Source organism: Rousettus aegyptiacus, unplaced genomic scaffold (genome assembly GCF_014176215.1).
Source record: "Rousettus aegyptiacus isolate mRouAeg1 unplaced genomic scaffold, mRouAeg1.p scaffold_m13_p_13, whole genome shotgun sequence".
Lineage (NCBI taxonomy): Eukaryota > Metazoa > Chordata > Mammalia > Chiroptera > Pteropodidae > Rousettus > Rousettus aegyptiacus.
In genome coordinates this window covers 58,225,920-58,246,704 of record NW_023416288.1, presented here as the reverse complement: position 1 = coordinate 58,246,704, position 20,785 = coordinate 58,225,920, and the positions used below count along the sequence as shown (strand labels likewise).

Below are 20,785 nucleotides of genomic sequence, written 5' to 3'. Positions count from 1 at the left end.
CACATATGACTCAAATTCATTCAAGTCACTGTTAAAAGAGCTAATTCAGAAACAAAGAAAATTGAAAGAAAAATGTCCTCTCATAAGTAAAACTGAATGGTCAAAAACATGGAAAAAAATCCAACCCTAAACAGTTTTAAATATTTTTCTAAGTATATCTTGAAACAACAATGCTCACAGACTATTTTATTATTTGTTTTCCAAATAATTTTTAGCATTATGGAATAAAAACATCTTGGCAGAATTCCTTGAAAAACATATCTGCAAAATTACATTTGGAAAGATAGCTTAACTGACAACAAGAAAAAAAGGATTTTCAGTCTTCAGAACAGGTTATTTTATAGTTTTTCAGTAAACTGGCAGAGATTCTATAAACCCAAGTACAAAGCCATAAGGGTGTATAAAGGAAATTTGATACTAGAGTTTTTGGTGAGAACATGGTACCTAAGGAGGACTAAGCAGATGATTAACTTTCATCAAGTCAATAAACTTCATCCTATTTGGCAATATCCCTGAGCTGGGTCAATTGTCTCATAAATAGATACTGCTGATAAAAAAGGGACCTGCAAGTGTGTGAGAGCAAAAATCAATAACTAAGGGAAGAAAGCCAACTTAAGGTACATGCCAGTAATCGTCATTTATGAAGGAGAACATCTATGTTGTAGTGGAAAAACATTTCAGTTATTGAATTTGGGATCCGGTTCTAATGCTAATTCTCTTACTAACTTAATGCGTGACCTTTAACAAATTATTTAACCTTTCAGGCACACAGTTTTGCCATTCCTAAAATGAGGAGCTAGACAAGATAAGTCACTTTTTCGGACCAGACAAGTTACTTTTTAAAACAAAAGCACATGGTTCCAATAATAAAAATGATCTGAATGGACTTACTATAACTGCCCACTAATCAAAGTTTCTCCCAAGAATATTTCAAAAATCCTTCTAAATTTAACAAACCAAATGTGCTGCCAAGAAAATGCTGCTAAAAAAAATTTCTCCCAATAGCTAATTTTAAACACAAAAATATTTTCAATTAGGCAAAGGAAATGGAAGCCACATTTCTGTCAAACCTCTGGTAACTAACTATCCTTCCCATGATAGGTTTCAGATATATCAATTTTTAATAATTAACTGAAATAAGCAAAACTAAAAATTTAAATACACACATATAATATAGATATGGTATCTAAATGATATATATGTAGGTGACTGACACATTTCGGTATTTGCTCCTGAGAGCCAGGGACCCATCCTACTTTCTTCTATATATCTAAAGAATAAATACACCTGCTTTTTCCAGCACAGAATATTGTCTAAGCATCTCTTAAAATGGCTTCTCTCACCAAAGCAGTTTGTACTCTCCATTATGAAGCACTTAAGGAAAGCTGCCCTGTGTAAGATACCATAATATTTATTCATTGCAGGATACAAAGTTGAGCCTATTTTAACATTTTGACTCAAGTACAACTGAGTTAGAACTCAGGGTGGGGAAGGCAGATATTGCCTAGGTATTAAATTGCTTCAAATTAGACACAGCTTTGTTACTGAAAATCCTACATCATCTTACTACAATTATACAGCTATTCTGTTTTGAAGCTTAGTACATTCAGCTTCCTGATGTATCTGCCAAATATTTATAGGCCATAAGAGGATTCTTAATAACAATTTTAAATATTTTGGTACCTTAAAACTAAAATTTCTCTAGTCAGCGAGCCTTAAAAATAATCTAATAATAACCTTAATCACAAGTGACCATTTAAATACCAAGCAAGTATGTATAGTCAAAAACTAAAAAACTGAAATAACGAACTCTCCCCATCTCCCACAAAATACAACAATGTTTCAGAACCTACATTTGGTGACCTTAGAATTTCTGGAGAAAAAAAGTATTTTATGCTCTATGACTGAACATATGTTAAAAGAAAATCCACAAAGATAAGACCATAATTTAATGCCACACTTTTTTTCCATAAAGTCTATCTCTACTTTAGATGAAGATTTCAAATGACTAACATGAGGACAACTATTCTCACAAAGTAGTGATTACTCATCATCGCTGTGGCATTTCTAGAACACCTACTGGCTTGAAACATCTGGATCAAAAATGCTCTTTCTGTGCTAATGGACAACGTGATAACCATAAAACTGGAAGAACATATAACAGTCATATAAAAGTCAAATAAAAGTACACAATAAAAACAGCTAAGAACTAGAGTTCCACAAAGTTATCCTCCTTCTTATCATATCAAGTCCATGCTGTTTTGCCTGGCTATCTGAGCATTCTGCCTTCTCATCCACTCTCTCTCTACAATACACGAAACACGTCTTGTTACAGAAGGCAGTTCCTGCCTCTAGGCCTTTATTCAAGCATTTCCATCAACATAAAAGGTCCTTCTCTGTTCCTCTTGCTAACCTCAATCCAAGATACCATAGTACAGATCATTTCTAGTTCTTCAAGGAAGGCTCCCCAACAATTATAAGCTCCATTAATGGCTCTCAGATTCTAGTATCACAGTTACCACTTTTATAAATAATCTTAACTTTTATCTATTCAACTAAACTGTTAAGTAACCGGAAATAGTAGCCATATTTTATACTTCTTTCGTATTACCCACATAGCCTAGTTCATTGTTGGGCAAACAGCAACCCAAATATTTACTGTAATTGGTTTAATAGCTTATTTTTAAATGTTTAGAATATTTAGAACTTAACTTTAACTTTTAATGTTATAATAAATTATGAGATACACTAATAATTACAATGCCACATTTCTAAATTAATAAAACAAAACAAAACAAAGTTACACTCTAATAAGCTGTCTTGAATGGAAGAAAAAAAGGAGTACCAGTAACTGAATACTTAGTGTTTCGTAAGTGAATACGATACAGAAAAAGAGGACTGAAAAATGTCACTCTGGATCACCTACTACCTACACCATATCAAATAAACAAATACCATGAGTCCCACTGATGTGCAAACATCAAGATTTGTCCAGATTATGTAAATTAACTTCACTGCATCAACTGTTAACTTCGCTGTATCAACAGCCACAAACAATATTCTCTCGACCCACCTTCTTGCCTTAAAAATGAAATTCTGTTGGTTACAAAGAGATTAGAGCCAAAGAATTTTGATGGATCTCTGTAAATTCATGTATGAACCTTGCTAAAAACAGGAGAACAAACACCCTGCTGGTAATAGCACATTATTAAAATAATGTGCTATGCCATATCTTAAGGCTATGATAATGGATAATAAATTTTATGAATTAGAGATGAGTGAGGGACTATTCTATTCTACTTGAGAGAAATCAGAAGAGAACTAACTCTCTGTTTTAACCATCATCTCTAAAGCCCAAATGAAATTAATAAAAGAAGACTATTACTAAGAATGATTGCTTTAGATACAGAAGTCACTTGTTCTAATGATATATGGGACTTTAAAAAGCAAGAGTTCTGAAACCTTCAAGGGTAGCAGTACAAAACCAGAAGTATTCTGGCATCACTTATAAGAACTTAATATTTCCCCCCAAAATAAAAGTGACAGAACAAAAGGGAAAATCTCTCTCCTTGAACAAATTCCTTTTTCACAGAAAATATACTTATGCACGTATGTCTGTGAAACATTAATAACCAGAGTTCTCAAATATTAAGTGCTTTATTAATATATATCAGTTTTGATGTGTGTGTGTATATATCAGTCAAAATAAATAATTGCCAAAAGTAGAGAGTGGCTTTATCCCTCATGTTCTCACTAATTACCATCCTTAAAAAAATTTTTTTTGAACCAGTGTACTTTTTGAATGTATAATCAGAATTTTACCATGGTCTCGAACTTTACAGCATCATAATTTCAGAGCCCATTTTTTTCTTTTTGTATTTAAAGGCCATATGCAAGATTGGTAACTATCCTATTAAGTGAAACGATTCCAAGCAGTAACTAGGTATAATACTCCACCATCCTCATAAAGCTCAATATTACAAGGCATCCACCCAATTTAAAAAATTTAGATAATAATGATGACTTCGTTTCCCATAGAAATTTCCAAGACTAATGATAAGAATTCTATTATTCAAAAGTTCCCTCCCTACCACCCAATAACCTGAAGGCATAAATTATTCACAAATTCTCAAAGGCTATAAATGAACCTACCTGCTATAGGGATCCCTCCCAGACCTGTGTTGTGCTGTGGCGGGAGACTCAAGTCCAAGAAATTACTATTTGAGGTGGGGTTTGCTGTGTGGTTCAAGTGCATGATGCTATTGCGTGGAAAGGCCATCCAAGGATAGCGGGCTGCCTGGCCTGGAAAATTGAATGAATTATAAACCGCTCGGTGCTGCTGAAATTGAGGGAACCTCTGTGGCAAGACTGAAAAGGTACTATTGAGAGAGTTGGCATTTGTAGGTGCAGCAGGATGCAGGAATCCAGAGCCTGGACCTTTGGCGGTTGTAGTGTGTGAAGAGGAGTTTTGAAGAGATGTGGGCGAAAGGGAAGGCTGGTCTTGGACTGACAGTTCCTTTTCAATCAGGTCTGCTAAGGCTTTTCGAGTGACATCAAAGGGATCAAAACCCAAGTCATCCTCTGGTTGTTTAGAAGAACCAAAGCCAAATGCTGCTTGCCAGTCTGTAGAGGACGCTACTGGGATTGTTTCTGTTGGGGAAAAAATTAGTGAAGAATTTAAAATACATACCTCACTTTTATATTTAATGGGTATCCACACTAGTGAAAGTTAAACATCATATTCAAGATAAAGGCAAATATATATGAAATATGTAATTTCTTAGAACATTCAGATTATACAATTATAAAAGAGCTCATATACTTCTAGCAATGATTTCATTCTTAAGTTACTAACTTCAAAAACTGAGTAATACAGACTGATTTCGATAATCAAAGAAAACAAAGTACTTGAAATCCAAATTATACTCTCGGCCATTCATGATTAACCCTTTTCCTATTTGCCCTGAGAAGACTCCCTCAGCGGCGCTTGTGGCTGCAGCATTTACTCCAAGATAAATCGATTACCGTCCTAACCTCACTTCCCAAGTTTGCCATGAAATATCTCACTTTTATTATTATTTTCGCATCACTCTGGTATATTGATAGTCTTTGGAAACAAATGATATCCCTCTATTTATAGAATTCTGTTTTTAGTAGTGGTATTTCTATTTACAAAATATAGTAATTCTCGATCACAGAGAATGTCCTGGAAAGATCCTAGAAAACATAGCATTCCTACATGTGATGTTAACATCATTCTGGAACAGTGGTTAGCCAAAGATTCATTTGATGAATCCGATTTATGTATACATTTCTGTTACATTAGGATTAGAGACAAGTTCTGTTTAGAAATAACTCCAAGAACAGTTTTTATATTTTATTTTCACATGGGAAACCAGTCAGATTTGCTTCAGCCTCAAAGAGTGCGTTTATGTCAAATTAAATTTAATGCACACAGCGAGCTGTACTTTTTTTTCCTAAATGGGAAATGGGTTAAAACCCAGACTAAGTTATTTAAAAGAAATAAAGTAACAAACGTGACAGAATTCGTAAATTTTATCTTTTTAAGTATCTATTAAAGACAAAGTATGATTTTGAAAATGTTTTATATACTGCTAAGAAAAAAATAATATAACTTAATAAAAAGTATCTATTTAATCTTTAGTTTTTCAAAAATTTGTCTGCTCCATTGACAACAGTATGTGCTATTGTCAATGTTAATTTTATGCCATCCTTCACATTAATAAGAGAACTTATAATAAATAAAAATGAAAATGGCTCAAAAATGCCAAAATATAACTTTTAAAATAAACTAACATCTTTTGACAGCTGGAGGAAAAATCTTAAATTTAATTATACACACACAAATATGATTAAAAATGTAAGCCCTTAATACTTCCCAAAAGAGGAAATGCTTTATTATTGGAAAAATGATCTAATCATTCATTTCTAGAGAAATCTGTCTGTTAACATAATAAGTTCTAGGTCATTACAACTTATCAACCCATCCAATTCCACGCAGTTTAAATGTTTACATTTTTATGAAAAAGAGAGTGGGGACGAAAAGGATGAAAACACATTCAGCAGGGAATGGGCTCATTATCCTCACGCGCTAGTTCTGTTATATACCTGATGTGAAGAGGCTCTGTGGCTCTGGTGCTGTAGGCCAGTCACTGGATGTCTGTGGGGAACTGGGGAAAGGAGGAAGCCCACTTGGAATAGGGTTGGGATGTCGAAAGTTATCTGAGAATAACGACTGTGACTCAGTTACTGCCCCTTCAAAAGGAGACCGTGCACTGTGATTGGATGAACTGATGGGGATGACTGGGTTAGATTTTGATAAACCAGGTGGTGGTGAAGGCGTATCACTGTTAGATATCTAAATAAAACAGGAAAAGAATATTCAATATAAATTTATGCATTTTAATAAACCACAATTAAAAAGACTTGCAACAAAAGGTATCAGAATAGTGATCTTCAAACTGGGGTACTTGAGGACTTTTTTATGCGAGCATAAATTTTCAAAAAATCCATCAACTTACATATGTACTCTTTTCTAAAACAGACACTCTCAGTAAGCCATTCTATTCTCCTTTTATAACCTAACTTTCTCACTTTGTGAAGATAACTATAGTATTGTGCCCAAGAGTGAAAACTTTCTGGGAACCAAACAAAAATTTATTAGAAATATTCAGGTTGATGATGAGAGAGCTACAGACTCTAATGACTGGATTCTTTTGCAAGCAAAGTGATTCCCAATACATTCATTTTGAAAAAAAAACAAAAAGAAGATCTAAACGAGTCATTTCCAAACACATCAAAAAGTATTTTTGATAGATCTTTATGTGATTTTTAGGTATTTAATTCAGAAGGAGTTTAAAGATTTGAATGACATTAATATAATACTGTTTCCTTCATCTCTTATTTATACCAACAAAATATCTCAACACTTTCATTTAGAAAAATGAAAGCATGACCAAGATTGCTGCTGAAAATCATCTCCTTGAACCAACAGGTAATACTCATCTATGGATACATGAAAACTAATTTAAAATGGCCCTATCTATCTCAATAAGAGATGAATTTCCAATATAATTTTAATGTTTAGGTTTAATAACTAATTTTTATCAAAATTTATATTTATATAAGTTGCTTTGATCATAATAAAATACTAATATTTACAATATGCTGGACATTACATCCTTTGCAATTTTTTAACCTTATTATGAAAAAAATCTTTAATGTTAACCTAAAATATATAAGGGGACATACAGATTTTCAAATTCTTTTATGGAATTTTTGAGTCAAAATTGTGGAAAAGCAGTGTATTTTAGATTTCTAAGTTTCTCACAGACACTTTGGGGAACAGGGCACTCTATGGAAGAGAACAGAACTACTTTTTTTTTTTTATTTTAACCAACGTAAGGTGTTCTTTCAGAACCTTAGCCAATCAAGAACTAGCAACTAGCCAAGATGACACAAAGCACACTCTAAAGATCAGGACCTCCCCACTCAGTATCATTTTGGGTGCAACTGTGAACTTAACTATTTGGTCTATCATTTCAAATTCCACAGTCATATGCGGGAAGGAGGAAAACTGTCGGAAACAAGTACAGTGAGAGAAACAGAAAATTAAAGTTGACAGCAAGGGAGAAGGGGAGCACATGGCATAGAAACAACTCTTAAAATGAGAATGCAGAAAGCATACTAGTCTGGGACCATTTTGTGTAGGGTCAAAAAGACCAATGATATCAGCAGACTGTAAGGACACCAATGTATTGCCATACAATAATAATAATTTTGAGTCATCAAGAAAGGGTTAAATTATGCTCTATATATTTTGAGGAAAAGAAGGCTGATTATAATACATTTAACAAAGATGTCCACTAAAAGCATTTTAAATTGTTTAGTATTTTAAGTTATTTTTACTATCTAGAAAACTCACTCACACAGAATGCCCTGTTTGGGAGACAGCAGATAAATGAAGAGATAACAATATCAAAATCTCACCTGCTGGGAATTATCGCCATTTCCTATACTGAGAGAATCTGAAGGTTTGTCAATGGGGCTGTAAAAAAAACAAAAAACAAAAAAAACAACAAATCGAATAAAATCAGAGTAAAATCATTCTCCCATGAGAAAAACAAACACCCCCAAAGTCAGAAAAACAGACATCTTATCATCTTAACATTTACTGAAGCATTATGATGTAAGACATTAAGGATACGCATAAAATCCCTACCCTTGGGCAACTTACATTCTAAGGAGATTCGCCAAAAACAATAGGTGAAACAACAGTTTAGGGAAAAAAAAGCACTGCTTAAAGGATACTACTCCAATTCATAGGTCAAAAGTCTAATTCACTATTTAGTTTTATGGACAGGATAAATACATTCCCCATTAAACTTGAAATAATACCCATCTTTCTAGGTGTTTGACAGAGGCATACAAGATTTGAAATGTTCTCTATAGGTTCTTAAGAGCAACGAATGTAATACTTCAATATCCTAATCATAACTCTAAAGAAGACATGTGCACGTGTATACACATACAAACTATACACTATACAACACGCATACACAGTATTAATAGAAACAAACTTTAGTGCAAACTATTGACTCAAAAAAAAAAGTCGTTAAAACTTAACTTCCATATAGGAAAAATGCAGTACCACAGTAGAATAACATAGAATTGCTAACTTCAAGTCCATTTTAATTTCACTGACTTAAGAACAAAAAAGCTCTTTAGAAGCATTACAACATTGACAGTGTTGACACAAAAATAGCAAACCATTTCTATAACTAATTTTATTAGACCCAGTACTTGAACAAAAGATAAGTATTAGTATCCAAATACAAATACCTATTATTGATATAATACTATAGGAACAAAAATTAAGATCAAAATTTCTCAAAATAACTTTATTACCTGAATATATACACCAAGTCACCTTACAAAGAGACAACTGTACTGGTACCATTTACAACTGCTCTAAAAAAGTTTAACAAGGGCTAGTACCCAATCTGAATACCAAGTGTATCTTCTTCAGAAACACTGCCAGATACTCTAGAATCTGACAGAAAGTTATTAATCTGGCACAAAGTTATTTATTGGCCACTTCTGCTCAGAAAGGCCTTTTTTACACACTTCTCAAAAAGTACTGTCAGTTCGATTCCAGACCACCACAATGAAGCAAGTATCACAATAAAGCAAGTGGCAACCTTTTTGCTGGTGGAGGGCCTTTGCTTCAATTTGTAAAAAAAAATAAAAATAAAAAACCCACAACACTTGTGAAGAATAATAAAGTGGAATGTGATAAAATGAGGTGTGCCTGTACTGGGTCTTTCATTTGCACCACAATTTAGACTAGAAGCATATCTTAGAGCAATGGCAGTTGAGTCCTGGAATTCCCTGGGAGTGGCTCCAGAACAGGCTTCAGCTTCAGTTCTGGTCCCAGGTTGGGCTCTGACATCTTTGTGATTCCAGGCCTAGTGTGGGCTCCAGTCCTGGCCCCAGAGCCAAACCTGCGACACGCAGTGGCTCTTATTCTAGGCATAGCTCAGGCCCTGGTGTCAGCCCCAGCTCCAGCTCCAGCTCTAAAGACTCCAGTTCTGGTTCCAGCTTAAGCTCCAGTGGTTGTTGCAGCTCATCCAGCTATATGTTAAGAGACCACAATGGGCCTATGTTTTGGGTATTTACTCCATTTCTGGAAATTAACTATATCTTGGTAGTAGCACCCAAAAGCTTCATTCATCCTAGGCAATTTGGGGTAAAATACAACAGGTTCTCAGCTGTTGGTAGTGGTGGATTCAGTCAGTGTGAGTCACTGTAGCACCATCTGGATGTAGGGCTGCACAGAGTAGATGAGAACCTTATCTCAGTGCAGGTATTGCCCCCTGGTGTTCCACCATACAGGGATTGCTCCGTCCTGATGCTCCACTATGCAAGGATTGCCCCCTCCTGATGATTTACTGAAGAACAGGAGCCACCAGAAATGGTCTTCAGCAGCTGGCACTCCTGGTTCTGACTCACAAAGCCCATGACACATCCATCGTTCCACAGATCCTTCAGGTGGTCATGTAGGACCAGGTTTGGAATTTTGTCTAGCCATGTTCAGAATAGTAGCTTGCCTGGGAGGGCGGGGGAAGGGCTTTCTTGTTTTCTGAAGGCAGCCCAGGACAAAAATGACCCTCAATCCTAGAGTTCCACCCAAACAGCTTGTCCCTAAGCTTGCTCAGCTACTCCAGGCCAAGGACTGAGCGCAGGGTCCATCAAAGTCTAGGAGGGCTTAAAAGGCGTGGAGTGAAAAATAACTGCTGATTCTAGAGGTTTGAGCTGAACAGACTGAACCAGAGAACTGAGGTCCAGGCAATCAAGGGTAGGTTCCTCTTAGAAATAATAAGCACATGGAAGGTGTCTGTTTTTGGCTCTGGCGTCAGACCCTGCTAAGTGTATCTGACCATGTGACAGTGCCTCTGTCACACCCAGGAGCCCAACCCGAATCACTAGAACATTGCTCCACCAGTCATGTTAGCAAAAGTCCTAATTTAAGCCCTGACTCTTCTTTGGGGCTCAAAGTTTCCTGGTTTGAAGTCAGAATGCTGAACTTCTGGAAATCTTGTAATGAAGATTCCTGTCAATGGAGACTTCTGCAGTTAAGTGACTCACTGCCTTCCTGAAATCTCACCAGCAAGCAGCATTATCTGGACAGTAAACTTCTTTCCAGTCCTGAGGTTGGGTGGTCAACGGGAGTTTAGGGCATGCGAGACTTGGTTCTACCACAAAGGCTTTGTGGAGCCGATGTTGTAGCAACTCTGTGACATGGGCCTTTCATAGACAGGTTCATCTCTTTGGTCAGAGCGTCATACCGATAGCTAACCAGGTGACTCAATCTCTTCAGCTCCTTCAGCATGGATGCAGATGAAATAATAGCTTTGCTCCGGCTGTGTTCCAGTCCACAATTCAAGGAGCTCCAAAGCAGACATTTTGCTGCTAGACTTTCCACGCCTCCAACTTTGCAGTTAGGCTAGTTAATGGGCCTTGCAGTGCTCTGGGACCACCCAGCATCCATTTCTCCTCTTGTCTGGTTCACTGAGAATTTCCTGCAGAAGCTGTTGTCTGGTATGATGGGGGTCCAAAGAAAGTATTCTCACTAGGGTCTGGTCTTGTATCAGAAGCAGAAGACAACCTGTTGGTTGTTCAGTTGGCTGATGGATTTTACCAACCTGTCCATCTTAGCCCTCAATTCCAGGGTCTAGAATTCAATCTCAGGCTGCTGGCTCTCCATAGGTGCTTCAAAGCCTTGTTCTCTTTGCACGACTGATCCCTCTGAGCCTGGATCAGAATTGAAGAGATTAAAGATCATCTCAGCCAATTGGGTAGGACCCTAGGGAAAGGCCTGAATGTCCTGATAAAATTTTTACAAGTTGTGCTATAGCAATAAGCACTCAGGGTTCTGGCTACAGCAGTCACACTCATAGTTCAGTTGGTCAAAGAAGTAGAAGAACAGCATGTTAGCCTTGGAATTATCATTGTCCAGTGCAGTCTCCTGGCCAGTTCTAGTCTTCAATCCAGACCACCAAGTAATGCCGAATGTCCATCAGCAAAGGGCTGTTTGAGTAGAGCTGGTGCAGATGATCCTGAAATGGGCTGTCAAGATTCTGCAGCATCTCCCACTGCACTATTTGGGGCCTGAGCTTGGCTAGGAATTCAGTCCCTACTCTACTTCGTGACTCTGGTCATAGCTTCCAGTCGCCAGAGGGAGCTTCAACAGAAGGGCCTTTAACCCTGCCCTTGGCTTCTGCCCTTCTGACCCAACCCCCAAGTAGCAAGCTTCAGTAGGTGGCTGAACCCTGGAGCTCAAAATTCCCAGCCAGGTACACAGACACTGGTTGCCACTCAGCCCGGGCTTTCTTATTTCTTAAATCAACCTCTTTTGGGAACACTACAACAACAGCTTGCATTCTGAGGTAAAAGTATTACAGTTCATTCCATTTTCAATAGGAAAGATTAACAACCATTTCCAGCACAAAGTAGTGGGAAGAGGCCGCCTAGCAAGGAATAAAATCTAGAAAGGTATTGAAAAGTTGGAGCATATTAATTTGGTTCTCTTGGATTAAAGCAAAAGAAAAAAAAAAGCAGATAATATAAACTGAACTAAATCAAAGAATGAGAGAGGCAAAAACAGGCTGACAATCATTTTTGAAAAGGCTAAGAGTTAGAAGACCACCTATCCCTATAGTTCACTCAAATACTGACAATAGTCAGCCATATGCAGAGAAAGAAATCAAGATACCTAAAGACACAATTGATTGAAAAGCACTATATTCAAGTGAGACTAAAAGTTTTAATAGATAGTTTAGTCTCATGACATAATCAAGGTATTATTTCCAGAAGGCAACTGTGTATATAAATCCTTAAAGATAAAAATTCCTAAACATATAGTATTTTCATATCAAGTCTAATTTTTTAAAAGTTCTAGCCCTAAATAGTTCTGAAACCAATGGTGAAATTACAGATTTCTCAGGTGTAAATACTTTTAATTAACCCAACAATTGGAATCTATATATAAAATTATATATTTATGTATATATAAAATTAAAGTGTAAAGTGTAAAGTGTATTTCCAGGCCCCATCCCTGGAAATTATGATTCATTTAGTCTAAATTAAGACGATGCCTGATAGCCAATAATCACTGCACTAGAGGAAGTAAAGAGGAACAAAGTGAAAAGACATCGATCACATAAAGCTCCTCAAAGTCTCTGAAATTATTAGATTTTAGAGCTAGAAGTATTATTAATATCAATTTTAAATACTTTGTTTTATAAAGAAACCAAATTCACAACTATCTGCAAACAAACAGTCTAACATAGCTGTGTCACTATTTGATTCTTCAGATGCTCATCCAACTTGGCTGGCTTTAACTTGCTCAAAAAAGAGTGTTTGAATTTGATTTCCTTTTACTTCCTTGGTGGCGATGCCAACGAAGTTTCTGGAAATAGTTTCGTGACTGCCTTCTAAAATTTGCAACATAAAATAAGTAATTACATAGAAAGATCAAAGAAAAAATCTTGTTTCTGAGGACTGAGGTAGAATAGAAAAAACATTGGTAAGTTCTAGTTCCTTTGTTCATTACATTCAAAAGCTAAAAAATTTTAGTGTCTGTAGTAATTTTGCTTGCATTTTGGATATACGGCAAATTTTAATTCTGATGTTAATACTGCGAATATTTCTAAATTTCAGTGTAATGTTACTATATACAGAAATACATATTTACTTTGCTCCTAAGTTAAATATTCCCATGTTCATTCAGAAGAATTCACTTTCATTTCTCATGCTCACCTGAGTCTTAAAGAACTGAGATAAACATTTGCTACCACAAAGTACATATTTAAGCTATGGACAGGTAGCCTGCCTTTGTAGAACATATTTTATTTGATATGGGCTTCAAATATACATTAATAAAGTATTACTTTGCTACTAAAATACGGCCACATCTAAAGTAACATGATACAATTAGCCGTTAACAAGGCAAGAAAAAATGCCATAATAAACCTGGACTGATTGTAGTTTGGCAAATATGACTTTAATCAAAATTCTCTCATAACTTCCAAGATACACCTAATGTTTTGATTGATTACTAGTAAGCACAAAAGCTGCCTATATCATGTACTTATGCAAAGCACAGATAACCAAGTCAAAATTTTTTCTGGTCCCAGCTGAGATTCAGTAGCACTGGCTTTGGACAAAGATATTAAATGAGTAAACTGTTTTAAATGCCCCTTTTCTCTTCTTTTGACAACTTGGGACCCTGATTAAACTCCTGCTACTGAAATACTTATGAATGTGCTCTGACTATACTATATATAAGGGCAAAGTCAATAAAATATTAGTGAGTCTATTTATAACTGATCACAAAAAAAATTAAAGGAAAGCTAAATACTTGTTATAAATGCTGAAAAGACATTTGGTAAATTCCAATTTTCACTTCCAATCTAAAGAGAAAAGCTCAATAAATTAGAAATAACAAGGTATTTTCATACTTTGATTTAAAATACTCATCTCGAATAAAGGGTCAAAATCATACTTAACAGTCCATAAAACACTAGAGATATCCCTATAAAAGTAAAGAATGAGACATGGATGCCTGCTAGAACCAGTTTCTAACACTGTTCTCTCATTTTTAGCCTAGAGATTCTCAAACAGGAAGAAATGGTAGTGGGCGATTTAATACAACAGGAAAAAGACAAAAAAAAATTGTTCCTGAGAGGCACAAATGACTTAAATAGAGAGATACACATGATAATGGCTGAAATGACTCAATGTTATGTTGTATATTATACATTCTTTCAAATTTGATTTATAAATTCAAGTATTCTTTGAAATACAAATAGACTGGTCAACTAATTGGGGAAAGTTAGATCTATATATTGCATACAAACAGGTAAATACACCAATAAAACACTGCAAAGAGATGTGAATTCACTATGCATAAAAATTTCACTATTAATCAAATACAAATTAAAATGAGACAGCTTTCTTTAATCAAATTGGCAAATGTGCAGAAAAGAATACTTAATTGGAGGAAATAGGTACTCATAATTTTGACTCAGCAGTTCTATGTCTAAGAACATCAAAGTTTCTATGAAAAAATGCACGACACAGTGTTATAAATAATAGCACCGAAATGAAAATGACATACACCAGCAGAAGACTGGTTTAATAAATCTGAAATACTCATATATAATGAACTACTAAGCATCCATAGAAGATTATATTTTCATGACATGGGAAAATATTCATATTAATGGGTACTGAGTTTTAAAAGGTAACAAACCAATATATTTTGTATTTTCATATATTCATAGGAAGAAAAAGGACAAGGAAATATATCATTTTCAGTAAAAACGTCTGAGTATTGAGGTTACATATTTAATTCTGTATAATTTTACATATTTTTCAAATGTCCTTCAATAAAAACATATTACTTTTATATTCAAGAAATAACCAATGTTATCTCAAAGAGATAATCTAAAATTTAAATTTCTACTCTGAATTCTCTAGGGCCTATAAACCCAAAACATGACTTTAATTAGAATAACATTTAAATGGCAACAATATGTATAAATGTTAAAACCATCTGAAATAAATTTTTACTGCAATAACCTCATTCTTATAAAAAGCACTACAACCAATGAGGTTAAGTAATAGCATGTGGTTCATAATAAAACAAACATACAAGGGTAAAAAAGGGTAGGTACAAAAAAATCAAGGAAAAGGGTAAAAGATTATCAACCCAGAAAGATTTGTTTTGGACTTAGCTGCTATTCTTAGCTTTGATATATACAAATTTCACAGTTTATTATACAGTAATGTTATGTTTTGCTGTGGCCTTTACTATATGTATTTATATAAACAGGTACATGTATGTGTGCATAAACAAAAAGTATTTAAATTTAAAGAATCTTTATAAACAATCTTTACTATTAGGGCAAATAAACTTAATAAGGACTTTAAAGAATTTAAATACAAGGATATATTTTTGAAGAAATTGACTCTGATAACAATCCATGCAAATTAGTATTAGCTATATGTGAAAAATGGCCCTTAAATTATTTTAATCCTAAATAGACATTAGACTATAACATACAACACCTAGACAGTTAAAACATTACACCACCTAAAACAAATTTAACTTTAGAATAAACTTTTTAAAAAAGAAAATCAACATACCTAAATTAATAATAGATATTTACTTTAAATGAATTCATTTTATAAGAGTTAAACTTACCAAATTAAAAAAAAGGTCATAACACATCAAACTTAGAAAGGAATATTCAGGATAGAGCACAACTCCCAATTATTGTTTTTATTAATCAGACCATTTTCTGACAGGCTATAACCAAATACAAGATGTGAAGATCACCATTTCAGAATGAGACTCAGTATTTCAAACTTAATAAATTTGTTTAAATACCAACACAGTATAGGTCTACGCGAAAACAAGTTGTCTCCTAAAATGAATAAGATTCTGAATATGTGATACCCTCCTCATTCAGAAGGTATAAGACTCACTGAGAGGATATAAGACTCAAGAGGTTCCTGAGACTAGGCGACCATGAATATTTGTGTCCTAATACATAATACTTCAATAACTCCCACTCTTCCTTTTACAGTATTTTTGTTCCCCTCATTACATCAGGGGGGAAATCTCAATTAGGTGATAGAGCCTTTTAAGAACCAACATCCCTTAATTTCCTTTTCATCAATAAGGGTGGTCTGCAGATCAAAAGAGGGACGGACCACAAAGGGACTCAACTGAAGTGTCACCAGAGAGCAGCAGACAACAAATACTCAGACCCGGAAATTTGACTCGACATTTCCTATACAGTGCAACAATTCTATATAAATGGCAGACATTGTCAAGAAGGATTCTGTCAGAAAAAGATGTAGAAGAAAAAGAGAAGATCGACAGACACGACATGACAATAAGGCGTCTGATCATACTAATATCGGTACTTACGTGTCATACCTCTGCAGTGGTGTCACTTTGTTCTTATTCTTATCAACTGAACCCGTAGACAGTTGAAGAAAATTGGGGTTTAATTTATATAATTCTTGAAGTAGTTTCTGTTCATATTCTTGGTGTTTACCTGCCTAATTGAAGAAGAAATTAAAACTGCAGTGGGGTTCACAAAATGACTGGTAGAAAACACTGACTTGCTTTCTGAATTATTAAAAATATCCTAAATAAAACATGTAAGTGTTTTTCATGAAGTCAGAGGATCTGTGAGGAGGGTGTCACAAAACTTCTAAATCCATGAACGTTCTTCCAACAAAACAACAAAACTAATATACTTCATTAATTAAGGCACTTAATCAACTACTTCACTGTGTTGAAAGCATATTGAAACATTTTTAGCTCAAAAAAACTTGACGCTCCCTTGCAAACCTCATCTTTCATGTTAAAAGTCTTGTAATAGGTCATTACTGAATTTTCTGAAGATTACTAAAAATCAATTTATATTTTTAGATTAAAATTTTATGTTTCTACATAAAATTTAATAGATTTTAAACTCTACACCAGGAGTTGTCAATTTATAGCTTGGCTACTTTGTTTTTGTAAATAAAGTTTTACTGTAACAGTCACACTCACTCATTTATGAACTGTCGTTTATGAATTAGCTATTATTTATGAGTTGTCGAGGGCTGCTTTCGTGCTCCAAGACCAGAGCTGAGTAGTTGTTACAGAGACTACGTAGCCCAGAAAGCCTAAAATATTTACAAACTGGCCCTTTACAGAAAATATGACAATCCCTGCTCTATACACAACAAAGAGAACTCTGTATTTACTGTAGTTGGTCAGAAGACACCATCACAAACATTTTGGGAGAAATTAAGCAGACTGTGGAAATAGTCATACACAGAAATAAATTACAATGAAATTACTCTGAACAACTTATTACAATTTACAAGTATATCCTGACTGGAACGACATTTTCACTTACCTTCAAGGTTGCTAATTGTTTTAAAAGTATGTTCTAAACGGATGTTATGGGAAAATAAAAACCAGAACAGATAAAAACAATAAAAACATGCAAGAAGCAGGCAGTATCATTTAATCGGGTACAACTGTATCATATTTACTATACAATGCATCATTCCCTGTTATGAGAGGGCTCTTGACTGTTTCGACTGGATCTCTAAATATTTCATACAGTACTAAATTTTGAGTTATGTAGTAACAACAAAATTAAAATCTTCTGATTTTTGCCATGATATAATTTGTTCAAATTTTCTACAGTGAGGAAGTATTTTAACAAAGAAACCTCCTTTTCAAAGTAACTTAAAACTCAGGTAAAGGAGCAAATAAATTCGGACAACAATATGAAATGCATTTTAAATTATTAAGAAAAATGCAGTTAGATGTGGATTTTACATCTTTAAGACACAAAAAGCTCTGAAAATTCTTTCTGCAATCAATACTTCAAGTGATATTATGGCTTTCATTAGCCACAAAGAGCTCAAACTGATATCCAAATGATTTTACAGGGGCAGTTCATAAAACAGGGATTGTCCATCTGTTTTATTTTAATTTTATAAAAGTTTTCCTGTTACAGTTCACATACGATATTATATTAGTTTCAGTGGTCATCCATTTTCTTTACTAATCAATACTACTTAAATAAGATAAACTGGGGTTTAGAAAATCTTAAAGGTTTTCATTGTAATAGTACCTGTAAGTAAAGCACACTCCCCACTAGTCAAAATTCAGTTCCAAATAGTTAACCTTAGATTTCATCCAAGAAAGCCTCATACAAAAAAAAAAAAAAAAAAGAAAAGAAAAGAAAAGAAAAGAAAAGAAAAGAAAAGAAAAGAAAAGAAAAGAAAAGAAAAGAAAAAAGAAAACAAATCAAGAAGCACTCACTGGATAAGAAACAAGTAAGTTATCTGAAAGTGATCTTATTTTAATAGTTTTTGGATCATAAAGACAACACTGTCAAGAAATCCCAATGTATTTATTATTAAGGGAATTTGTAGTAATGACAAGTCAAAAAGATATTTCATTTTATTTAACGATCTTCTCTTAAAGGACCCCCTACTAGACTTTCTCCAGTTTGACCTGGCAAAAGGTAGCAATCAATCCCTCTTCCCCCTCACTGCCCCTACCCCCGGCTTCTATATAAGAAGTACTCCTGTGAAAGTCCACAGTAACAATCTGAAGTCCTCATCTATAAGAGGGATGTGCAGCATTGTGCTTTGGTATAAACCTTATTTACTATGCCGTATGGTCAACATTTTTGCTTATAAAGGCATGTTTATACTACAAACTGAAAGGAGACAGACAGGAGAAGAGGAAATGTAAAGAAGAACTTAAAAGCCTTTGATTTACCCTTTACGGGACACTTTTATGGGGAGAATCATCTTATAAAAATAATATGAGCTTATCAGCAACACTTGATAGAATATTATTTTCTAGCATGCTCGGTAAAAAAGGAGAGACTGGATGAAAAACCACAACCCATAATTACACTTAGCTTTCATTTTGTTGACATGCCCCCTAAAGTAGCATTTCCTAAAATGCTTTCGTTGTTCAGTAAAGTTCTGGTTGTACATTCCCATCTGTGATAGTTATTAGCATATTACAGACTAAGAAGTCCCATAGGAAAGAAATCTATTTATCATCATTAATCTAGTATTTTCAAGCTTAGTGGACTACAGACCCATTTTTACTATAACAATATCCTACAGAATGAACATTCCAACAAATATTATTTGGAAAATGCCACTTTAAAGTAGTGCTAGTTTTTAAAAAATCCCTAGTTTTCGCCTTTGTAATTTTAATTTAAAAAGAAAAATTCTCCTTTTTCGGCAATTTTGATAATTCATATTACTACCTGCATTTCCTCTTTTGTAAAGCTGGCCGCCTCGTCCCCCAATTCATGTAGATACATGCAATCAGGCTTCGGACACTGCATATTCTTTAAGAAGTAACTGCAGTATTTTGTTGTACCTAGAGATGCCTGTGGGAAGAGGAGGGGGGAAGGGGAAAGGACTCAAAATGTGAAATGACAATGAGAACGTTTTGTGCTTTCACTTCACCCAAAATAAGATATAGACAGAACAAAAGAAGTCGTCTGGCTTTGATACTAGAGAGCTAAACTATTACTAACAAGATTTATTAAAGATGGTGCTTATTTGGAAGAACTAAAGAAAACATCTCAGTCCATGGTTTTCAGGACTTGAGCATCCAAATCTTCTTCCCTAGTAATCAAAAGAGAAGACAGACAAAATCCATTCCATATTATCTATAAGTGGTTAGGCACATAAGAAGGCAAATTCCTTTTTCTAATTATACTGTTCTTCTTCCATCTATATAAAGCACTGCTTGGTGGAACCCTTCACTCAAACCCGAACTGATCAATGTCCAAATATTTCAGGACAACAAATCAAAACCATTATCTACTTCTGATAATAACAGATTCATTTTCACAATATAAACTGTTTAAATATAGGAAATTTTAAAAGATTATCCCCTAATATTGAAACTGTTTATTCCTACCTGGCAAAACAGAACCCTACATAAGTCAGCAGTAAACGAATTAGCTGTCATAGGTTGGTATGGATACCTACGAAGCAATCTTCAAATAGACTCCCTTCAAATGTTATATGTAAATACAACATAGTCCTCTATTTACTATATTTTATCCCTTCCCCGTTTTAAAAAAAAAAAAAGGTGAAGAAGGACATTTTACCTTAAGTGTTCTGCCATCTACTACCACATTGTTGACACACTGTATGGCTCTGAGAGCATCTTCTGACCGGATATAGGTTACATAAGCACTGGCGCTTGGACCCTAGAGTGAAATCCACTGTTATTAGTTTCAAATTCAACAAATATGTTTTAAAAAATTATCTTGCAACCTGCCTAAGGAATTCTAAAGGTCTTTACTACTACTATCATTAATAATCACAATAATTAGAAGTTGTAATAGCTTTAATTAAACCATATACTAGCTCATTTTAAAACAATTATAATGAATTTTATCTGAGTTTAAGTAAATTAAAATGTATATGAATAAAAATAAAGTATCATCTTTGGCTCAGCATTTATTTTTTTAAAAAGTCATTTGACAGGCTTGTCAAGGTTACAAAAAACAAACTTTGAAAGTTAGATTTTAAAAACTACTATTTGAAGACACTGTGTGAAATTATATTCTCCCCCAAATAAATGCAAACTTCAAGAATAGTCTGTGTGTTAATATCAGCATAACAAAGATGCTCT

General features: G+C 34.5%; 1 protein-coding gene across 8 annotated transcripts in view; it reads right to left on the bottom strand.

The window, feature by feature from the left end:
* The window catches only part of CNOT4 (CCR4-NOT transcription complex subunit 4), a 115,549-nt gene that overhangs the window by 26,080 nt on the left and 68,684 nt on the right, over positions 1–20,785 (bottom strand). For 5 of the 8 annotated variants that reach the window (XM_016121091.2, XM_036230869.1, XM_036230870.1 and 2 more), the window contains 6 exons: positions 20,256–20,357; positions 19,398–19,523; positions 16,523–16,656; positions 8,011–8,068; positions 6,130–6,379; positions 4,153–4,650 (listed from right to left, as the gene is read on the bottom strand). In XM_016121091.2, coding sequence (XP_015976577.1) covers positions 4,153–4,650; positions 6,130–6,379; positions 8,011–8,068; positions 16,523–16,656; positions 19,398–19,523; positions 20,256–20,357 — 1,168 coding nt within the window. The remainder of the gene's footprint in view (positions 1–4,152; positions 4,651–6,129; positions 6,380–8,010; positions 8,069–16,522; positions 16,657–19,397; positions 19,524–20,255; positions 20,358–20,785) is intronic. The other 3 variants (XM_016121098.2, XM_016121092.2, XM_016121095.2) reach the window with 1 other exon arrangement.